At 38.5% G+C, this 20536-nt stretch overlaps 1 protein-coding gene across 1 annotated transcript; it reads left to right on the forward strand.

Moving 5' to 3' along the window:
- Window positions 1-363: 363 nt before the first annotated feature.
- TMEM207 (transmembrane protein 207) lies at window positions 364-19185 on the forward strand. Its single transcript, XM_042954670.1, has 5 exons — window positions 364-438; window positions 2331-2368; window positions 8741-8785; window positions 9594-9736; window positions 19049-19185. Exons 1-5 carry the CDS (start codon window positions 364-366, stop codon window positions 19183-19185), a joined length of 438 nt encoding a protein of 145 aa, XP_042810604.1.
- The last annotated feature ends 1351 nt before the right edge of the window (window positions 19186-20536 follow it).

Raw genomic sequence — 20536 nt, forward strand, 5'->3', positions numbered from 1 at the left:
TAAACATTCCAGGTACCAGATTCTGTATAAAACCCAGAAATGCCCTGGAATAAAACATGCTCTTGAATGACCTAAGTAATTTAAGCAGCCAGCTGGTTTTGCAGGTCAGCATGTACAACCCTGGCTTCTAAGGACTTGACAAACTACCAGGGTTCTGACCTTACATTGAAATTCCTTGAACTCTGTGTACCTGTGCGCACGCACCCAACATGCCTGCCCCAGCGTGCATGTTACCAGTCACAAGGAGCACCATTAGTGAGTGCTCTGGTAGGAAGCATAACTTAGAGGCTAACAAGTTCTAGGAAAAGAGGGAGATCAACACAGACGGCCAGACACCAGTTTCGAGCAGCTTGTTCTTCAAGTATGGTGAGATCCAGACCTTTTCGTTTTACATCAGTCATCTCAAAAATGGGAACCTCATGTTTGCCACTATTCCAGGTAACCATCTCTCTTTTCGGGAAAAGATTTTTGGAGGTACTCTAAGAATCTGATTGTGATAGTTTGTTCTTTGGGTACCTTAACTACTCTTACATTTAGAAGATTCTGTTTAAGAAAGTGTTACCAGCATCTTATGACTTATTATATTTACTGGTCAGAGACACAGAAAACAAAATGGTCCATGACAGTAGTCTTTTTTCTTCTGTATCTGTATCAGTTCTGTTGCTGTTGAAGTAATATGATGCAATTTAGTCTTTGCTTAACTTTACTAGGCTGTGAATTTTTTTAAATGAAAAATGTTATTGATATATCAAACTGCTGCGGCAGCATTCATTTTAAGACATGTTTACTGTTGCCTGCAACTGTACTTAAGGGTTGACCATTTTTTCAGTGCTGAGCAACGTAGACAGAACCATCTTAGAGTTTATTTTGGCTCCTCTGCTCTAGCATCTCATTCAGACTAATACCCGCATCTCTGTATCTGTGTTACTTGAACGCAATGTATCTGAAAGATTTAGTTCTGAAATACATTAAGACTTTGCTCACCATTTCATGAAAAGCCTGAAGCCTGACAGCTAATGCATTGGCAGCGAGGTGGTAATAATATAAGACTGTGGACTCCTTGCTAGGTAGGGTGCAGCACCCAAGAAGTCTAGGAAGTGACTTGAAATTGAAATGCGGGCTTTATTTGTTTATCTGTTAAGCTGGATCCCAAATGATTTCATCTACTCATAAATAAACTTTCCTTATGAACAAAATTTGAATGTTCATTTTCCTCTCAGTTAGTATGCAAATCTATTTGCAGCATTTCTAGCAAAAGAGAGTGCAACTCATTTTCTGTGCTTATAAATTGTTCATTACCATGCTCTCTGATGGCCAATTCATGGCTCCATCTGCGACTCCACAAATCTCTTTGCCCAGATAAACGTGGTGGTGTAAATATAAGGTGCTGAAGAGGATGCATTCGGGATTAAAGGGAAAAAAGACGTGTCTCACAAAAATTCCCAAGCCTATCATTTTAAATTTTGCAACTTCGTATCTGTTCTGTTATTTGTGTGGCATAGTCCAGAAAAATAAATACTACACTGATCTCCTTAACCCAAGTTTTAGGACTACATATAAATGACTTGTAAAGATTTTCTTGAAAGAGTCTCAGTTCAAGGGAAAAACAAACCTACAAACAAAACCTCTAGGAAGGAGTACTTTCTTTCCTCTGTGATGTGAGTTATTGTAACCTGCAAGGTTCAACACAGAGAACTAAGCTAATTATATTGAAATTCATATGGTTTGGGTTGTTTAAAACAAAGCAATCAAGGTTATTACTTTTTCTCTCTTCTTTGATAAAGAGAGAAAAGTAAATCTCAACTGGAATGTCATGTAATTTTAAATCGGCCTTCCCCTTAGAGCTAGTTAAAGTCACTTCTTCATGCATATATTTAACACCCATTAATGCTAATGGAATGGACTTCTGTTTTCAGGTAGGGAACTTGATTTCTTTGTGTGAAAATACTACTCGCAAATAATGAACTTCCTTCCTCTGGCTAAAATGTGAAAAAAAGAAAAAATGCAAGGTGCGAAAAAGGTCTTTAGAGCAAGCCAAATCTGCCTGCAGAACGAACAAAAGGCATTTTCACATCCATCTGTACGGGTGTGTAGGATAGGAATCTGGCTCACAATGTATATCCCCTGTCACTGCTCAGCTAGAGGATCTATCCAGAGATTTTTATTTTTCAATTAAAATTCTGTGCACCAATAATAGTCTCTGCAACAGAGCTTTTAATTAAAAAAACAAACGAAATGATATAAACCCACATTGTCTCTAAGCGCCGTTTGTATTAAAGGATTAGACTAATGAGAAGTTCGGGTTTCATTGTTCTAAACATGTGTTTCAGTTGGTGCTCTCGGACCCACCATGTGAAGAAAAGGAAATGTAAGTAAATAGCAAGAGGCTCCATGTTTTTATTTAGCATTTCAAAATTCAAAGAATAAATAAGGCTCAAGTCATTTGAGAAGCCCCAAATGAGTTTCACATGATTATAATCATGCAAGAAAAGTAAGAGTAAATTGTTTTTAAATGCAAATGGCTCAATTTTTCTAAACGCAGAAAAAAGATGCACTTTCATTATGATTGGCTTTGTTAAATATATGGGGCCTCATTGATTTCTAGGTATTTTTGCTTACTCCATTCTCCACCACGGAGGTATTGAGGGTTCTTTAGGTTCATGAAAGAATCACAACGTCATCTATGGTTGCATCCACACTTCTAAGTCACAGTGATAGTGGGCTGCAGTTTTCTGCATATTCATTTTCAAATAGAAGCAAACTCACAAAAATTCTAACCTGTATTATATGTATATTTCAAAGTGCTTTTGATGTATACTACGTGAATAATTGCCTCAATTTTCTCACTCTTTGTGCTATAGACTTAATGGTTCCCAGAATTCTATTCGGGAAATGAGGAGAAGGTGCCATTAATAACGCTGCTGCTGATTAATGACAACTGTAATGCACTGTGACTTCGTGCAAGTGTCAGAAAAGCATGTCTGCCAAGCACTGTCTTCTCCTGGGTGTAGCCCTCACTGCCAACTAACTGTTTTCAATTATCGTTGCCAGTTACCCTCAAGGCCACAGTCTCAAGGCCTGGGCATTGCCTCCAAATTAAGAGGCCATGTTATGTGAATGCCTTCCTCGGCCCTGGAACCATTCACTTGGTTTTGGTGGTTCATCTCATTATTGATAAGCTGCATGTTAAGTCTGTGCTGTTCTTCCAGCTTTTCCATTGCTCTCCTTTGTTCTTTCTTTGCACTGATTTTAGACTTGTTTTTTTCTGTCTTCTGGTGTTTGTGGCATAATGGAGGTTTTGATGACTGATGTATTTACTTAATTCTGGACCTCCTGGCTGCCTCATCTTGCCCAATCTCTTCTGTCTTTGACCCAGAATAAGAGAAAAAGAAATTCATAATTGGAAAGGCTCATAAATGTTGAACGTAATTCTCCAATCAACATGATAGGAAACTATACTGTTGAGGAAATTGATAAGCTGCCTTTAGAGTCACTGAGGCCACTGGTCTCCTTTTCACATAAAGAAATGGAGACTCAAAGGGAGACAGCAGCGAATTAACGCAGGGTTTCAATTAGTACTTAAGTACAATTTTTTGGCTACCCCACTTTGCATGTAAATGTCTGTTGTATTTGTCACTATTTAATACCATTTCTTTTGAATGGAAATAAGAAACTACTTCAAATAAAATGCAAGTTAGCAGAAGATAAAAAGAGAAGGCAAGAAAGTACCTGGTATCGCAGGTGGGATTAAGTAACTGTATACATTGAAGATGCTTTCCCAAATCTTTTGTCACCACAGGAAGGTGTTTGAGAGATGATTAGTTCTATTTAAATCTGTTTTCAAACGTATTTTCTCTGATCTAACCTCCTCAATTTATTTTTATAACAGCATTTCTTTAGTATGAACAACGCATTGCTAGGCTGTCTTTGTATAAAATTTAAATACTGTAAGTAAGTTAGTATATGAAAAAAACTTGATAGATCCTCCCCATTACATGCCTAATCCTTTACCCTCCCAGAAATAAGCAAGTACAGTGATGTGTGTGTATGTCCAGAAAAAAGGTAACTTATAAAAGATAAATATGATCATACATATATAGGATTCTGTAAATGAATTGCATTAACAGATTGCATTAATTGATTAATATGTCGCCATCTAACCTGGTTTGAGGAAGTGAAGTGTTTTTCTCAAGAGTAAGCAAGTAAAATGCAGAGCTTGGATTTGGACCCAGGACTGACTCCTGAGTCCAGAATTTTATATTACAACTATACACATGTATCATACACATATGTATACTGTATGTACTATTATACTACTGTATATGTGTTATAATTTTGCACTACAAAACTATATTGTATGTCTAATATTAAATGAAATGATACACTGGCAGAAATACCTGAGGGATATATGATTCGCTTATTCTTCTAGATACTACACAACCTCCCCTGGATTAATTAAGTCAAGTCACCCGTCTCTGGGTGATATGATATGGCACCTATCTCTCTCCCGGACTATTGTAGCTAAATCTCACTTTTGCCTATGTTAAAGAATGGTTTAAAAAAGAAAGGATCCATGAAATTTGTTACTGCTTTTACTCTAAGGGCATATGAAAAACACTGCTCCTATTGCCCACAGTACCCTCTTCATAAAGCCCCATAGTTTGAATTCTCCCCTGGTGTCTACTCCAGGAATAGTTGTGCATCTGGTGAGTAATGCTGCATGATTTTGTTAATTTTAGAGGATACCATATAGCCAGTTCTCCCTCTCATCCTCTTCACTGCTAGAAAGGTTAAGCCAGATCTCGAGTTGGGTTCTAATTTTACATATTACATTCAGTTTAAAAAATGATCTCACTCTTGGCTTAGTCTCTCTGTGTGAGACCCTCCACACTCTCATTTCTATTTTTTTCTTTTTTGGGGGGGAATTTTTAATATTTTTGAAACATTTTGGAGCACAGGATACTGAATGCATTCAGGCAGGACTCCACATAGTAATGTGAGGCCAGAGCCGGCTTTTACTGTTCCCGGGGCGGTTGGGGGGGGGTTGCTGCATGGTGGTAGGAGACACCGACTCCACTGCCAGACAGTCTGGATGTGAAGCCTGACTCTCCCACTTGTAGCTTTGTTATCTTGGGCAAGCCAGTTAATGTCTCCCCGACTGAATTTTCTGAATTGTAAAATGAGGATTACAATATTGTGACCTTACCTAATAACGTTGTAAATTGGAAAGCGAGTTAATTCCCCTGAAGTTCTATAACTGGTTTAGAAGAATGCCTGGCACAGGAAGTTCTGGGCGATTCTAGCAAAGGAGCCAACAGAGTGACTCTGCAGTTTTCTTCCTGAATTTATCAAATTAATGAAATGGTAGTTAATCTTAGGTCCACAGAATCTCAGCACTGAGAAGAATAATAAAGATCAATAAGTCTAATCATCTCTGTAGAGGAAGAATCATCTTCACAACACCCAAGCAGAGAAGGACAATAGCCTTCCAGTAGAGTCAGAAATGATGTCCATCAGCAACCACTTCCAGAGAACTCTGATTATTGGGAACGTCTTTCTTAAGCATCAGAGTTGGTTCTCATTTCTCCTGATCGTTTTTTCATTTTTGGCATCTTCCCAATTTGACCAATCATATATAAATCTCCAAATAGTAACTTCATTTTTTAAAATTGCAACTTTTCCTACAATGACTATCTTGCATCTAAAATTCGAGCAATTAGAACATTATTACAGTTTAGATACTGTTTTTTTTTTTTTAAGAATTAAGAAAAATCTGTTTAAGGGGCACCTGGCTGGCTCAGTCAATAGAGTATAAGACCCTTGATCCCAGGGTCATGAGTTTAAGCCCCACGTTGGGCTTGGAACCTACTTAAAATGAAAAAAAAAAAAAGAAAAAAAATGAAAAATCTTTAAAAATTGACCTTGAGAAAAACATGGAAATAATGGGGGGGGGGGTAGGAGGGAAGCACACAGAGTCAGAAGACCTGTAATCTGGTTTGAATTCTTCAGCCTTGGGGCACCTGGGTGGCTCAGTTGGTTAAGGGTCTGACTTCCCTTCAGGTCATGATGTCACAGTTCATGGGTTTGAGCCCCATGTTAGGCTCTGTGCTGACAGCTCAGAGCCTGGAGCCTGCTTCAGATTCTGTGTCTCCCTCTCTCTTTGCTCTTACCGTGTTCATGCTCTATGTCTCTCTGTCAAAAATAAATATTTTTTAAAAATTAAAAATAAATAAATAAATAAATAAATCCATTCTTTGGCCAGCTAGTGACTTCCCCACTGACTTTCCTACTCTGGGTTTTCGTTGTAAAGTATGTAAAATTCTGAGAGTGAAAGAAATGATCCCAAAGGTGCCTGCAATTCTGAAATTATATAATCACTTAGCATTTGTCCAGCTAATTGCTTCTTGGCCATTGTATTTAGGGCATATCAGAAACTGCACCTGTGGGTGCACAGGATCAGAAAGAGAAAGTGAAATAAGTCAATTTGGATAATTGCTATCACTGGAAACAAATATTGAGTGGCTCAAAAATTAGATCTGAGAAACAAATTGAGGTAGTTAATCTTTAGAATCGACATTCTGATAAGGATATGGTCTATTTTTACATGTACGGAGGGTAAGCACAGATTTATAATGGAGGAAGATGAAGAAATCTACACTTCTGATCATGCCCTCAGATTTTAAGATTCCAGATAGGAACCTTCTTCTCTTTTATTGGGCTAGGACACAAGAGAATTCCCCCACATCCATCTAAGGCAGGGTACTACATATTTAAGACTTATATATTTTTAAGATAATATTTAAAATTGTATGGCTATAAATATAATACATTGTATATTCAAACAGTATGGAAATATGGAAAAAATAAAGAGCCTCATGATACCATCTGCCAGAGAAGGAAGCATGATTAGTAATTTGGTGTACATGAGTGTACTACTATATAATAACTATTTAGTGAAATCATTGTAATTGCATAAAAGAAAATATACAAAGTAGAATTGAGCCTTCTATATCATTTTACTTCACAAAGCTTTTAATTATAAATATGAATCTACATTCTTTTTGATGACTGGATAACATTCTTTTATAAGGATGTGGCATTAATATTTTTAAATGCTTTGTTGATGATTGCTTGTCTTAGGATGCTTTATTAAAGTTATACTTCAGCTGCCATTTTTTCCCAGCCTTTTGAACCTGTGACTTTAGGTGAACACACACACACACATACACACACACACACACAATCTAAAACACAAAAAATGAAAGAAAAAAAACCCAAACCTGTTCTCTGGGTGATTAAGTTTCCTATTAAATATTTGGGGTAAAATTTTTATGTTGACACTTCACAACTGTTAAAAAGTCACTTCTGACTAGTGTGATGATAAACATGACACACTGCCTCCTTGGAGATGTTGGGAGCAATAAATTAGCTGACAGTTATGAGTGCTTTCAAGCTGAAAAGTACTGGGTGTTATTTTAACAAAGACTGAAGTAGCCATGATTAAGTACAGCTCCAACTCACAAGCTTATCGAGCTGTGATGAACAGGTTTCCACTGTTTAATCCCAGAATACTTTGATAACGGTCCATGTACTGAAGTATGAGAAAATGCTGTCAGCAAACCTACATTCAGCGCACCATGCCTGGCATAGTGGAATATCACAGAGGTATCTACACCTGGGGAGTGAAACCCCCTAAAAATCACACTGCAGATTTTGTTTTCTTTTTTGTTGTTTTTTTTCTTTTTTTTTAATGTGTATGTTCATTTGTTTTTGTTTTCTTTTGTTTTTTTTTTTTTGTTTTGTTTTTGTTTTTTGAATTTTGTTTTCGTGTGATCTTTTAAAACTTATCCAAGAAGGGCCCCTGGGTGGCTCAATGGGTTGAGCATCTGACTCTTGATTTCAGCTCAGGTCATGATCCCAAGGTCGTGGGACCGAGCCCTGTGATGAACCCCACGTCAGGTTTTAATGCTGAGAGTAGAGCCTACTTAAGATTCTCTCTCTCTCTCTCTCTCTCTCTCTCTCCCCCTCTTCCCCTCTTGCACTCTCTCTACTCTCTCTCTCTTTGAAAACTAAAAATAAGTAAATAAACTTGTCCCAGAATGATTTAATCGTGCCTAGACACACAAATGATTTGTCCATCCTGACTGAAGAAATCAGCTTCTCATTCCTTGATAAACGGCACATGTACCCACATTCATTCATTTTCCCTTTTTCCCAATTTCTTCCTCCAAGCTGGTTTCCAGCCTGCTTCTTTTTACCAAAATATTAAAGGTTAACAGATTTTAAACCTTCCAGGTGACTGCATTTTAAAAAACTCTAGGTCTCTGGATAAACAGAATGGTGGGAAGATTATCTGCCTAATACCTAATACCTATGACATGTTAGCCCTGGGAAGTTAGTCACTACTTTCTCAATATGCAACCATATATGTAACTCGAGAATCAAACCTATTAAAGTGCAATTATCTATGTATGTTTCGGATAGTTTCACATTTACCTGTATTCTTAGTGTCCTGAATGAAGCGGGCACACTGTATACATTTGCTTAATTGTGCTGGGGTGGGGTGTGATGTGCCGTGAGTATGTGAGTGAGTGATACTCACATGTGCTGGGGCGGGGTGTGATGTGCAGTGAGTATTGTTCCAGGGAAACTGGTAGGGTCAGAACGGATAACATGGTCTGAAAGAATAGGCTTTGACCATCTAGAGGTCCAGCACTAACTATTGTCCTTCTATCACCAGGTGCATAAACTATAAAGATCAATACACAAATGGCTGGTATATCTGGTAAGGACATCCCAATTTGTGATACATTTTTGGTGTTATGTATACACTCTGTGTCCTAAATAATTGAGATGGCACATGAAATCATACAGTTAAGGAAATGTTAGGGGTCATGTAATACATGTGGAAACATCATTTTCAGTTTATTGTCCCCTGTTTACTAATGTACTTCCTGTGGCAGGGAACTTAACTATTTTTAGGAATAATATCTTGTTCCCAAATTAGAGACACGTAACAGTAAAATAATTGTTCTTTCTCTTGAAATCTCCACCACATGACTCCTCTACTGATTCCAAAAGTCTTGAAAACCCTCAAAATAAAAGTGCTGCCTTTTATAAGCTAGTCCTTCAGAAATTATAAGACAGTTGTTATCAATCTCCTCATATATGACTTCCATATTTTCTAAGCAAGTTTATCAGTTCTCTCAATTAGAAGGTTAGCTCCTGTCTTGTCCACCTTTAAATCCCCAACCCCAACATTTAGAACTTGTTCAGTTGCTTAAATACTAGTTGAATGTATGGCTGGCTGGCTGAAAGAAAGGAATAATGAATGAATGAATGAAGGAACAAAGACCTGGTTCCTTAGAACACCCCTCCAATTTCCAGAGGAAGTGATCATTACCCCCTGGCAAGATCCACCACTCTGCGGCAGGGAATATTCCTGGTTCAGTGAGGATGGATGAGGTGTGGCAGGGGATTGCTCAAGGAATCCGGCCTCACAGAACCTTGCATCCTAGCTCCTGAAGCTCTTGCCCCTTCTCCAGGAAGTAGCAGCAGTCTTACATACTCCTCTGCTCTTCTTCTGGCATCAGGTTCTTGTTGCTGATTTTCCTGGTGGCTCTTCTCTGTGGAGTAGTGTTCTCCTGCCTCCATTGCTGGCTGCGGAGACCTCGAATTGATTCCCCAAGACGCGCTATGGCTGTTTTTGCTGTTGGAGACTTGGACCCCGTTTATGGTGAGCTGTCTGCACACTTCTAGACTTCCTGTTAGAAATCTAATGGTTTGTAGTGAATTGAAAAACTAACCTCTGGAAAGCAGATTGGTGAACTGAGAACAAAACATAGTTTATTAGAGACTCAAAGGAATTCAGTGGGGAGAAAGTCTACATGAGATAACTTCAGAAGAAAGGAGGACCCCCCCGCCAAATGTGACTTAGGGAAATGACTCGTAGTTTAGTACAAGGATAGACGTAAACATTTTCTCAGTCAATACAAAAAAGTGAAGAGAGATACAGGGCTTGTCACTCCGAGTGGTAGGGTTTAAGGTACAGAATAGTCTCTCTGAGCCTTTGATATAAGTCTAGCCTGCCTTGTGTTCGTAGTCTCATTTACTAAGTTCTCTATGCCTCACTTATCTGCAATGACATTGAACCACACTTTCCAGATTGTCTGCTACCAATGGACAGCCTGAAATACTTGGAATCGGGCAGGCGGATGTCAATATCCATGTCCTTTCTCTCCAGACACACAAGTAGCACCCTGATCCTGCCTGCTTCCAACCCCCACCCCCAAAACCATGCCCTTTCTGCTATTTTCTAGTTTACATAAGAGTAAGGAATGGAGGGAATCCAAGTTTTCAGAGTTATTTGTAGCAGCAGCCTTAGCTATAAGTAATAGAACTATCACTTAACTGATCTGGGAGGTCACAGATCATAGTTTATTTATTTGTGTTAAGCATTGTTCTCAACCAGACCATCTGTTGTGAAACTTTCCCTTTAAGATGCTATTTTGTACACCATCCATAGTTGCCTTGGGAGGGTGTGGTGGAGATTAACAGCCACCCTCCAGGAACTTGGACCAGCATAAGATTTTTAATAGATGGAACAGGGCATGCCCTGAGAAAACTAACAGCTAAATAAAAAGTGGGGTAAAAAATTAGCTTAAATGTTTTAATATCAAAACTTGGTACTCTAAGATTTAGGGATTATATTTATTATTGACTTTTTAAAAAGTTATATTTAATGGAAGAAACACATGTCAATTTGAGAAATGGTTACTTGGGGAAGGATAATTAAAGTCTCCAATGAAAAAATAATCTTTCTCTTAAAATTGAACACATTCTATTAAGCATAGGAGGAAATCGGGTCACTGACATTCTAATAAATTTTATTAGTCAAAGTGGTCAACATGGCCACATTGGTCTATTTTTCTTTATTTAATTTGAGATATTTAACAAATAAATGCAATTATGATTCTTCCAACCTGACTCGAGTTTCTAAAGAGGAAAATCTTCTCTGGTCTTCTTAGCCTTTACTTTCTCAGAAGAAGACTCTTTTCTAGACTGTCTTGAATCTTTAAAAATGTCTCCTCTTAATAAGTAAGCTACCCAGTTATACTGTTTTCACTTTTAACGCAGTTTATTTGCCACAGTTATGTCCCCATTTATCTGATGTTTTATATTTCCTGTGTGGTGGTTTACACATATGCTTTTGAATTTGCCTGAACTTGCCTCAACAGACAGGTATGACTGGGAGCGAAGGTGTCAAGCGTGATCGATTACTGCAATAATCTGAATATAATCATATCAAATGCAGGGCATTAGAATCACATTCTCTGTATTACTATATGACCCTGAAGTCATTAAGGACAGGAAAAGAATATACTTGGGAAGAAATGGTTCTTTAAAAAAATACAGTCACAGTTTATTTCACATCTACCAAGTGCTAGGCACAAGATTGGGGCTTCTTGGATGTTATTTCTAACTGCTAAAAACCAACCTGGAAAAGTGGCTATTATTTCTCCCAAAGGATGTTATATACTTTTCTCACTGTGCTGGATAAATATACCACATAGGCCTTTGCTGCAAGTCAACTAATAGACTTCAAGTTGTCCATAATTGAGGGCAGGGAGCCAGCAGAAATCTGGGCAGGACACTCATGGCTTAGTCACCTCATCCCTTGTGCTAAGTACAGCCTGGTATCTCAAACCTCCAGACATTTCCACTGGGTGATTCCTCAACGGTAGGGATTACTCTCCAGAATCCACATCCCCTTTCCCATTCTCTTGGGTCCTCCTTAATCCCACTGGTAGCTCACTGAATCTTACTTTGCTCAAGAAACACATAAACTCTCCCTCAGCTGAAGTTATTACAAAACTCATTTTTGTCGCTTTCCATCTTAGGACCAGAGGCTCAGTTTCCCATTTCTATTTATTTATTTATTTTCCCCTTGCCTAGTTGGGTGTTAGGTTATCCCACCTCCTACCCATCTATCCTATCTCAGGGATGCTCAGAGTAGCTGTACGGACAGTGAACAGCTATTCACACAGTCTTGGATGTGAATGTGGCTCCCAGAGTTGTGCTTCCTTGCATTCCTGTGTTTCCTCTCTAAAAAAAAAAAAAAAAAAAAATAGAACAGGGGCACTTGAGTGGCTCAGTTGGTTAAGCATCTGATTTTCGATTTCAGCTCAGGTCATGATCCCTGACCTGCATGGGGTTCTCTCTCCCTCTGCCACATCTCTGCTTGTGCTCTCTTTCACTTTCTCTCTCTCTCTCTCTCTCTGAAAAAAAATTGCAACAGAATAATTTTTGAAGTGGTATTCTCTGTGATCTTTAGTGATATCTTTCTGACTAGCAATTTGTGTATTACACATCCCAGAGAGTCAATTTTTTAAGGCATTCTGAAACCCAGACCCAGACCCAGACTGGATTTCATTTCCCCACTGGATCCCCATTACACTTTCATTTCCCCTGACAAACGATTCTTTCGATCTACTGTTTCTGGAAAAAGAGGTTTCCTCCAAAAGAGAAATGAAGAACCACTACAGGATCTTTTTACGGCTACAGGGGAGGTCAGGACCCAAATCTCCACAGTACCCCATAGAGTATGTGCTCACAGCTTCAAGGTGATCCAGTCACTGCCAGATTCATACACCCACACGGCTGGGTATGGGGCTTCACCTGCGTTTTCCTCACAGTCTCAGGTCAGAGGACAGAGGAAAATGAGAACCCAGTTGAAAGATAATGGTGACGTGAGAATATGAAATAAGATTTCTGGACTCCCTGCCACCCTCTGAGCACAAAGGGGAAGATAGAAAATTCCCTCCTGCATACAAAATGTAGGAAATGGGTCATTTAAAACATTTTAATGGAGAGAACTGGATTTGCTCTATTAAACTTGGGTTTCTTCCTAGATCCTTATTTTATTTCTTCAAAAATTATCTCATTCTATTGCCACTATTTGTTGAATATATTAGTTGAAACAGCTCTGCTCTTCTGATCTGTGGATCCAAGATGTGACTCTCAGGGTCCCATAGAAGCTGCCCTCAACTGAAGAGCCAAGAAGAGAATTTTGACAGAATATGGAAAGGTAGAGTAGACTGAACTTGAGTGCTGTTAAAATGTGTACAATGGGAGATTTCTCTCACTAGCAATTCCAGGCAATATTATTATGGCTCAAGTTGTCAATGACCTTTTTTAATGTTTATTTATTTATTTATTTATGTGAGAGAGAGAGAGAGAGAAATAGCACAGGGGAGGGGCAGAGAGAGAGAAGAAGACACAGAATCCGAAGCAGGCTCCAGGCTCTGAGCTATCAGCACAGAGCCTGATGCAGGGCTCAAACCCACAAACCACAAGATCATGACCTGAGCTGAAGTCGGACACTTAATCGACTGAGCCACCCAGGCACCCCACCAAGTTGTCAATTATCTCAATTAGAAATATCCAAGAGAGAAAGGCAAATGTGTGGCCTGGGATCCTCGTAAACAGTGTGTAAACATGTTATGTTTGCATGTCCATAACATATCACAATGAAATTGTTTGCGCACCATAAAGGGAGAAAAAAATCTCTCTGCTACCCCCTTGGAGGGTAAGGAGGAAGGGTGGTACTGCTAGGGAAAGAAAGAAAGAGGGGGACCAAAAGAAAGTCAGGAGGGTGAAGGGAAAGGGGAAAGATAAGAGCAAAAGGAGAAGGAATCTACAGTTTGAAGCTGGAGATATTTTGAGTACTGAAATTAATACCTATTAATTTCATACAAGCCCTATAGTCATGCTTGTTTTTTGTTTGTTTGTTTTGTTTTGTTCTCTTGTGTCAGTCCCACCTCCTTTTCCTGGACTCAGCCCCAGGGGTCTCCTAGACAGTTTGCCCTCCCATTATCACCCTCCCCTGCTACCCCTGAATCATCTCCTGGATCCTTCGTTTTCCCTTAGCATCCCTGCTATTCCCTAGAAAGGACCTGTTCAACGTCCTATACCTTCCTGAATGGGGTTTTCCATAAAGTGATCTCTGAGACCTCTCACCCCTTCTTTCAGTCATCAGACCCCAGCAGTTCTAGAATTAACTCAGCACCTGTGTTAGGGGCAGACATGATTTCTTGTTTCAATGTTGTCTTATGGCCTTACCTTGCCTTACCTATTTTAATGATGCTTTTAGGATCCTTCTTATCTGCAAAGTCCACAGAAAACAAGAGATTTGCAGGTTTTCCCTCCCTCAAATGTATAAGTTGAGAGAACCCACATTGGGCAACAGAAAGTGATTTTTTAAAGGAATGTATGCAAATTTTTAGTAAAGTGGGAAAAGAAAATCATTAAAATTCTCCATAACCATCTGTACCCCAAGATCAAGGACTGTGAGACAGGCTGAACAGAGAGAAAATAAAAGTGACTTAAGAAAAAGTTTTGAGTTTGTCAGTTTAATGGTTTTGCTTATTAAATCTGTATTTAAAAAATGGCAAAGAAGTTTTAAATTTGTTTACAAACAGAAATTTTTCTGTTAATTTACTGAAAATAATGAAAATAAGTTTTCACTGAAAATAAGGTTTTGAAGCTGAATAAAACTCTTATTTATGAGAAAGCAAGACATTTAAGGATAATGAAAAGAAAAACGTTTGGGGTCTGGTAGGTGAGAGAAGGACTAAGGGCTTGAGGGAGAAAAAGCAATCTAGTGTTCATTAGAAAAGAAAATTTGAGAGCATAGAGGAGAGATCCCCACCATTATTGACAGCATAGCAGAGAGATCCTTGCCATTATTTAACTAAAATAATAAATTACGATAAAATCTATATTGACTGCTTTTCCATCCTGTGTGATTCAGAGCTGGGTCCTATCAGCTCTAACAGGGCAGAAAACAGATCCCATGCCATTCCTGAGAAGCCAGCAAGGTGAGCACCCACATTGACATCCTTCCTGAAGACACTCATCTTGGCTTAGCTCCTCTTGGGAGCTGATCTCCTCAATAATTCTGCCTTTCAGAGATCTAATCTTCCTGACCCCATTTCTTCTGCAATTTCAGAGATAATTTTCCCCTTTTCTTACTTCAGGGTAAATAGAAGTACTAACCTTTCAGCAATGATTAAATGGGAGGGTTCTGAATTGGGGAGGGGAAGGAGAACTGGACAGGGACAGAGAAGAAGCCAGCCCTTCCATGCCCCTTTTTCCTCCCCCAATTCTCCCGGATCCTATCTTATCTTCAGATGGTTTCTTTTTTTTTTTTTCTTAATGTTTATTTATTTTGAAAGACAGAGGGAGAGAATAGGGGAAGGGCAGAGAGAGAGGGAGACAGAGGATCTAAAGGAGGCTCTGCACCAACTGCACAGATATGGGGCTCAAACTCATGAACCATAAGATCACGATCTGAGTCGAAGCTGGACACATAACTAACAGCCACCAGGGTGCCCCTAGGATGGTTTCTGAAGTGTTACTTCTGTATACTTTATGTTCTCCATGTAAATATTCTGTGACTTGTTTTAGGCAAGGAAAGAGGGAGTGTTTCATTCACATGCTTTCTTTTCAGGGCATGATAATAGTAACAGCTCACAATTTATTGAGCATTTACCATGTGCCATGCTCTGTACTACCATCTCTAGTCTCGTTTATTCTTCCCTACAAACTTACGAGGGGTCCACTATCATTCTGAACACTCTAAAGATGAGGGAAGCAAGGCACTTAGAAATCAAGTGACACAGTTAGCCGATAGTAGAACAGTGACTGAAATTCAGGCACTGTCCACCACTCTGATAGAAGAGGAAGGAATGAGATACAGAAATGAAAAGAGACGAAAGAGGTGGAAGGGGCAGGTTCAATAAGGCAAGTCAATGGGACTGCTCTTAACGATGTGGGAAATCTGAACTCTGGCTATAAAAACTCAGCAGTGAGTATATTGGTTTTACAAAATTCAACAACAAACTCATACCTTCGCCAGAAGTTCCATAGAAAATGACAGGATATTTGCAGGCATTTTAACTGAGTTCTTCCAGCTTCTTAATTTGTCAGAATATAAAAATTATGTCTGCTCCCTGCTCCCTTCATACGATACAGATATCCCCCGCTATCTGAAAGCAAGACTTTCATAAGCCGAAAAGACTTACAGAAGCGATTACCATTAATTTATATGGAAAAATTTTTGAGTGTCTCCAGACCCCAAAAATAACCTGTCTTTTCTGATTCCTTAGAACACACCTTGCTACTGAATGCACAAAGTAAGTCAAGATAAAGCACAGAGAGATGCTCACAGACACACTTCAAAGCCATGGTGGCTTGATGTTGGGATGTGGAATGTAGCTCCAGGGAAGGAGCTGCGTGGGGCCACTCTCCTGCTCAGGTGCACACTGCCTCTACAGTGGCTCACTGCGAAACAAATACTGAACATCATTCGCTTTTCACCCTTTTTTGTAAAAACAAAAACCCTCTTTGAATTTCTTTCGGTTAGCAAAAGCAGTTACTAATGGACGTGTTTCATAAAACAGAAGTGGGGTAATGCGAACATTCGGAAAGTGGAGGGTACCGGTATTGCCTGTAAACCTGCTTTGAAAAAAAATTAAAAACTGATATATGTTTGATTTCACAAAAGCTTTCTGAGCACATGGGCTTAGTTATGTTTATCAAATGGATGCGCTGTGGTTTTCATAACAAGCTTAAGAGCAACGGCCAAATTTGTAGTAAGACGATAACATAAAACTTACCTACCACAGAGAGTAATTGTTAATATCCATTTGCCAGAAGCACAATGTTGATAATAGCAGCAGTAGAGATAAATTTGAGCTAAAAATTGTCAAGTTAATCTGATCAACCACTCCAGGCAGAATGATAGCTAAATGACCATTGACTTGCTACTAGATATACCAGGAGCAGTTCACCTAGGAAATGGACAATGCTTAGTACCAGTACCCACAATGCAGGGAGGTGCTGGGGCAAATACGCTTTGCCAATGTTAACTGCTTTATCCAGTGCCTCAGACTTAGCTTACATCATCCTAAGTTTCCTAACTGCAAAAGCCTCTAACTCCACAAATTATTCTGTTTAATAATCTCTGTGCTATAATGTTGATAATGATAACGATTAAATATTTAACCATTAAAATAAGATAAATTAGAACAGAATATTGTAAATAAAAGAAAATGCATGCATATTCCTGGCATATGGTAGAGTTCTTGATATATCTACTACTACTACTAATGATAATTAGTTATTAATGGATAATTATTATGTATCAGGTTTTGTTTTAAGCACTCTAAATTCATTTAGCCTTGCTTTTACAGACATAGATACTGACATTATCCTTTTATTGCATAGGAGAAAACTGACATACAGAAATGTCATGTAATAGCCTAGGAGTAGATCATTCAATTAAATAAATAATTCCTCCAGAAAGTGCTGAACCAGGTTTCCATTCAACATTCTCTACCCTTCATAGATTATATTAATGTTTGAATTATTCTACTCTGCTCTCCCAGCCAGTGAATACAAATACAAATATATGAACATTCACGATTCCAAATAAACATTATTCATTCCAAGGTAAAGATTCTGAGCAACCTGCGTTTGGATTCCAGTGATACAGCTATTGCCTAACATGTAACTATTCCTTAAGTTGTTTTGATAATTGTGTCATATTCTTTGGGATCTCCTTGGTGGTATCATATTTTAACCCTTCAAGAAGAGGTCAGCCAACTTTCTCTATTAAGGGCTAGATAGGAATCACATTTGGTTTTGCAGGCCAGTTGTCTCTGTGGGGACTACTCATCTCTGCCATTGTAATGCAAAAAGGGACAATATGTAAATGAATGACATGGCTGTGTTCCAATTAAATTCCATATACAAAAAAATGGTCAAAGAGCTAGATTTATTTCAAGGGCCTATTTTTTCTTTAATGGTGAATTTAGAGCTGTTACTGAAATTTATAGTTGTTATTGTTTTGAAAAGAAGGAATCAAATCATTTCAAGACAGTCGAAGACCCATATATATATATATATATATATATATATATATATATGTATATACATATATATATGTATATACATATATATATATATATATGTAAAAGGAGAGGGAGAGACGTCGTTATGAAATATTATTGTTGGTTCCTGTTGAAACTCAAAAATAGTAACAGTCTTTCAAGGGAATACTAATAGGAGATTTCCAAAAGAGGTACTGAAATAAGTTCGTCTCTCCAGGTGATCAGTTTGAGGAAGAAAATGCTTGTTTTTGATATTTAATGGCGTCTAGTGTGTATAATTTAAAAGTTGAAATTTTGGGGCGCCTGGGTGGCTCAGTCAGTTAAGCGTCCAGCTTCTGCTCAGGTCATGATTTCAGGATTCATGAATTTGAGTCCCCCTTCCCCCCACCGCCTCTTGTCAGGCTCTGTGTCCACAGCTAGAGCCTGGAGCCTGCTTTGGATTCCATATCTCCCTCCCTCTTCCTCTCTGCTCCTCCCCCCACTCATGCTCTGTCCTCTCTAAAATAAACATAAAAAATTTAAAAATAATAATAAAGTCAAAATTTTGATTTTGAAGCATTTTTCAAAACTTTTGTAATGTTTTTTCTTTATTGTGTGTGTGTACTTTAAGTGCAAACTTTGCACAAGTTAACATTTTTACTATTTATTATGGAGAAATGTTTAATTATGTTAGTTGTAGTTTGCAGAGCATAAATCTAAAATAATGAAGTTCAGACATTATATTTAAATATTTGTATTGAAATTTGCATTTCCCATGAAGGAAACATTAGCTAAAATACCATTAGTATTTACAGGAATCTTATCTTCTAATCTACCAAAAAGGGCATCCCTCCTACTTTCAGCTGCTAAAATGTAAATGCTTCTTGATGGGTTAGTCAATGATGATATAATCTGTTCACGAGAGCAAATTTTCTTGCTATAGTGACTAACCTATCACTGTAGAGAGCAAGATAGTTGTAAATTTTGTCTCAAGGGTACAAATAATTTTCTGTTGCTCTAGTGATCCAAGAAATGCCAGATTTTATTAGGCAGTTCCTGTACTTCTGTTTTATGCTGACTAGAAAGATTACAAGTCCCCGTTTTTCTCTTTCCAGGGACGGAAGTGGCTGTGAATTCAACTGTTGGAATTCACCTTCAAACTCAAAACCCTGAACTATATCCTGCTCCATGTTTTGGCACATTAGGACCCCCACCTCCATATGAAGAAACTCTGAAATCAAGTCGATTTTAGCTCTGGATCATCAACTGGAAACATCAGAAATATTTTTAATTCTAAAAATCAAATTTAGGAACAATTCTTTTATTTAGTGGGAATTCCCAGAAATCAATTAATATAGCCTGAAAAAGGACAAATAGGCAGAAGAATGAATGTGGGGAAAGAATTTTGGTCAGGAAGATATTTCAGTAGTAAATTAGTGGACTCTTAGTGTGTCATTGCTGTGTTATATTTTGTGCTACACAATCAAGTCAATGTTTCTCCATCAGTACTCAAATAGACAGTGATTAATGCATGGAGTGGGTCTTCATTAAGTTTGGGATTTCACTCCAGGTACACATTACAGCTTTCCTGGCCTTATTATCTCTCTTTTAATCTGACCCCCCCCCCCCAGTATGGAATTAATAAGAATTATCATAATTTCACAATGACCCGAGCATGGTGCCAGACCCAGACCAGAAAGAGAATATTTGAATTAAGGTAAAAGGCGACACTAGGGAACAAGGGACACTCAGAATTGAAGGGTGAAGGATGAATGAAGAGGAAAATTAAGAGCCCAGTTCAAACAGTTGCCTGTCTCAGCCTGAGGAGAGAGAAAGTGTAGATAGAAGCTGAAGAACTCTACCTAACTGTGGACCATATGTAATAGCACAGTGTGGAGAAAAAGAAAGCTCTCATTTTGTATGAGTAGATATGGACTCTGGAGCCCTCAGCCTTTCTCTGGTGTCTGAAGACTTGGTATTTCTTGGGGTACTATGATAAGAACCTTTGGCATAGATATCAATGTTCTTATTGAAAACCCTGAGTACAGAAGTAGCAATGGGACATTTTCAACTGGCATTTTTGCGGTGGCCATGAGCAAGGGGGGCAGAAAAAGAAATCCATGGCACATGTCCGGCTGTCATCGGCTGACAAATTTGTCGAACAAAACAATCTGTATCTCCACTTATTCATCTAATGTACCTCTTAAATTTAACTTGACCAAATTTATCTCCTGATCTTTTCCCAAATGGGTTTATCCAAACCTCCTTCATCTCAATTGATGGTAACAGCAAATATCCAGTTGCTCAGACCAAAGAACTTGGAGTCATTTTTGAGTCTTCCCTTTGAGTCATTTCCTATATCCGTGTTGTCAGAAAATGGCTTGGCTCTTGGGCACCTGAGTGGCTCAGTCATTTAAGCGTCCGACTCTTGACCTCGGCTTATGTCATGATCTCATGGTTCATGAGTTGGAGCCCCATGTTAGAGCCTGCTTGGAATCCTCTCTCCTCTCTCTGCCCCATCGCACTCATGCTCACTCTCTCTGTCTCTCTGTCTCTCTCTCTCTCTCAAAATAAATAAATAAATTGATAAAAAAAAATAATAT

Source organism: Panthera leo, chromosome C2, assembly GCF_018350215.1.
Source record: "Panthera leo isolate Ple1 chromosome C2, P.leo_Ple1_pat1.1, whole genome shotgun sequence".
Lineage (NCBI taxonomy): Eukaryota > Metazoa > Chordata > Mammalia > Carnivora > Felidae > Panthera > Panthera leo.

Coding starts and splice junctions, on each gene's coding strand:
- TMEM207 (XM_042954670.1), top strand. CDS start 364: ATGGTGAGATCCAGACCTTTTCGTTTTACATCAGTCATCTCAAAAATG. Junction 2,369..8,740: donor CCATGTGAAGAAAAGGAAAT/GTAAGTAAATAG, acceptor TTCTATCACCAG/GTGCATAAACTATAAAGATC. Junction 9,737..19,048: donor AGACTTGGACCCCGTTTATG/GTGAGCTGTCTG, acceptor TTCTCTTTCCAG/GGACGGAAGTGGCTGTGAAT.